Source organism: Lygodium microphyllum, chromosome 18 (genome assembly GCF_053477565.2).
Source record: "Lygodium microphyllum isolate KBCC chromosome 18, Lygodium_microphyllum_v1.1.10, whole genome shotgun sequence".
Lineage (NCBI taxonomy): Eukaryota > Viridiplantae > Streptophyta > Polypodiopsida > Schizaeales > Lygodiaceae > Lygodium > Lygodium microphyllum.
Window position 1 is genome coordinate 25,794,777 of NC_141152.1, and position 1,883 is coordinate 25,796,659.

The following is a 1,883-nucleotide window of genomic DNA, read 5'->3' on the forward strand; positions in this document are numbered from 1 at the left end:
TATGGATGTCTCTCACTAATCATGAGAGAAAGAGGTTATGGGGTATTAAAGCCACGTTAACCTCCCTCAACCCTGTATGCATGCAATTCAAAAATTCAAAAATAGGCTCGAAGAAAGAAATGGAGGTTCAGGAGATATCGAACCTCTAGCCAAAATGATAAATAGATATATATTCAAAAACAGGCTTGGGATTCAAAAATAGGCTCGGAGAAAGAAATGGAGGTTGAGTATCAGCCAAAATGATAAATAGATATAGATTCTCTTTTAAAGATCTCTCGTTTTGTAAATGAAATTTAACAAATTTCTAGACACTCAACTCTCGTGAAGAGTGCACATGAGATGATGAGGGGGGGGGGGTACTTCACATTTTCATGGTTTTAACATAGTGAAAAAGCCCCTCCAAAATATGGGATATTTTTAAGCTCTTCCTTTTAACACTCAACCACTAAAGCAGAGAGAGAGAGAGAGAGAGAGAGGCTATGGCTGCTCTGGAAATCCTCTCTCACTCTGCACACATTTGCAGAGTCTCCTCATCTGCCTCCTCTCGGATTGCACCTCCACACGCCATAGCCATCCCGGCCTTCTACCTCACGCCCAGATGGGGCATCTCCCAGCGCAGGCGCAGGGTGAATTTCACCATCGTCGCTGCAGGTGGCGGGCGCAACAACAACAACAGCAACGGGATTGATGTCGCCGACCGCATCATTGCCGCATCAGGCTACCTCCTCCCGTTCCTTGACGGAGTGCAGTACGGACGTTATTTCTTCCTGCAGTTCCCTGCTGCGCAGGCGGCCTTCCAGCCCCTGTATCCACTCCTGCGTGTCTACTCGGCCACGCCATTCGCGAGTGTCGGGGTTTTCTTTGCCCTGTATTTCCTGGTTGTCAGAAACCCCAGGCTGAGCAGGTATGTGAGGTTCAACACCATGCAAGCTGTGGTTCTGGACGTGCTTCTCATCCTTCCCAACCTTGTAGAAGGGTTGTTCCATCCTTCTGATGGAGTTGGGCTTGAGATTTTGATCATATTTTACAACACCGTCTTTCTTTACTTGGTTGCGTGCTTTCTCGTTGGCAGTGGTTCGTGTCTATTCGGTAGGACACCGAGGCTGCCATTGGTAGCTAGTGCTGCTGATGCCCAAGTTATGTAAAATAGTTCACCTCTGTAAATTTTTTTATCTCCAATCAAAATATACAGTTGATCAGATTATGTTAACCTGCTGTAACACTACTGCAGACATCTGAGTGACACTGTTGTGAAATTTTTTGGGTGTACAACTGGAGTCTGGGATAATCATGGTCTTTTTCATGCATGTATTGATGAGAGTATGCTCTGAAGTACTACTCATTTAAAATGGGACCAAATCGTAGATTTTGTCCTGTCAACTCAGGTTACCTGACAAAGAAGGTCATTGGATATTAAGGGTCATTACAAACTCATCTGGATGAATGTGTCTCACAGGAGTGTTTGCTGAGGTGCTAAGATGAGATGATTCAGAAAACTGTCTGTTGGAGAAGTACTGTACGGCTGATTATGGTGGTTATTTTCTTGGGATAAACATCCATTTAAATGTGAAATTGCGCGTGCCAAAACCCCACGACTCTTGTAACTAGCCAAACACACCCAAATGAATTGTATTTATATAATCCTTTCTTCTTGGAGAATGTTATCATGATTATGGAGGCTTAAGATGTTCCGTATGGAGGCATAACAAGGTTTGTGAGCTGCAAGGGGTTGGTTTAATGGGGATGTGGTTGGACGATGTGCATTCAGGATGGCATTTACCAACTGTGAAGGCAGCCAGAAAAACCGATGTGCCCAAGAATTTAAAGAAGCTGAAGGCAATATTGTACTGAAATATATATTGGCTCTGCCTTGATGTATTGAA

At 44.1% G+C, this 1,883-nt stretch overlaps 1 protein-coding gene across 2 annotated transcripts; it reads left to right on the forward strand.

The window, feature by feature from the left end:
- The first annotated feature begins 421 nt into the window (after positions 1 to 421).
- Positions 422 to 1,484, forward strand: LOC148020693 (protein TIC 20-v, chloroplastic-like). 2 transcript variants are annotated; one of them, XM_087699434.1, is made up of 2 exons: positions 422 to 904; positions 1,073 to 1,199. In XM_087699434.1, exons 1-2 carry the CDS (start codon positions 480 to 482, stop codon positions 1,143 to 1,145), a joined length of 498 nt encoding a protein of 165 aa, XP_087555560.1. In that variant the 5' UTR covers positions 422 to 479; the 3' UTR covers positions 1,146 to 1,199. The 2 variants fall into 2 exon arrangements, with proteins under 2 accessions (XP_087555560.1, XP_087555561.1); XM_087699435.1 differs by lacking the exon at positions 1,073 to 1,199 and adding an exon at positions 1,457 to 1,484 and having other exon boundaries at positions 423 to 904.
- The last annotated feature ends 399 nt before the right edge of the window (positions 1,485 to 1,883 follow it).

Bases quoted from the DNA above. Each gene is read 5' to 3' on its own strand.
- LOC148020693 (XM_087699434.1), top strand. From the start codon at position 480: ATGGCTGCTCTGGAAATCCTCTCTCACTCTGCACACATTTGCAGAGTC. The intron at 905-1,072 runs GTATGTGAGGTT...TCTCGTTGGCAG, and splicing joins AGAAACCCCAGGCTGAGCAG to TGGTTCGTGTCTATTCGGTA.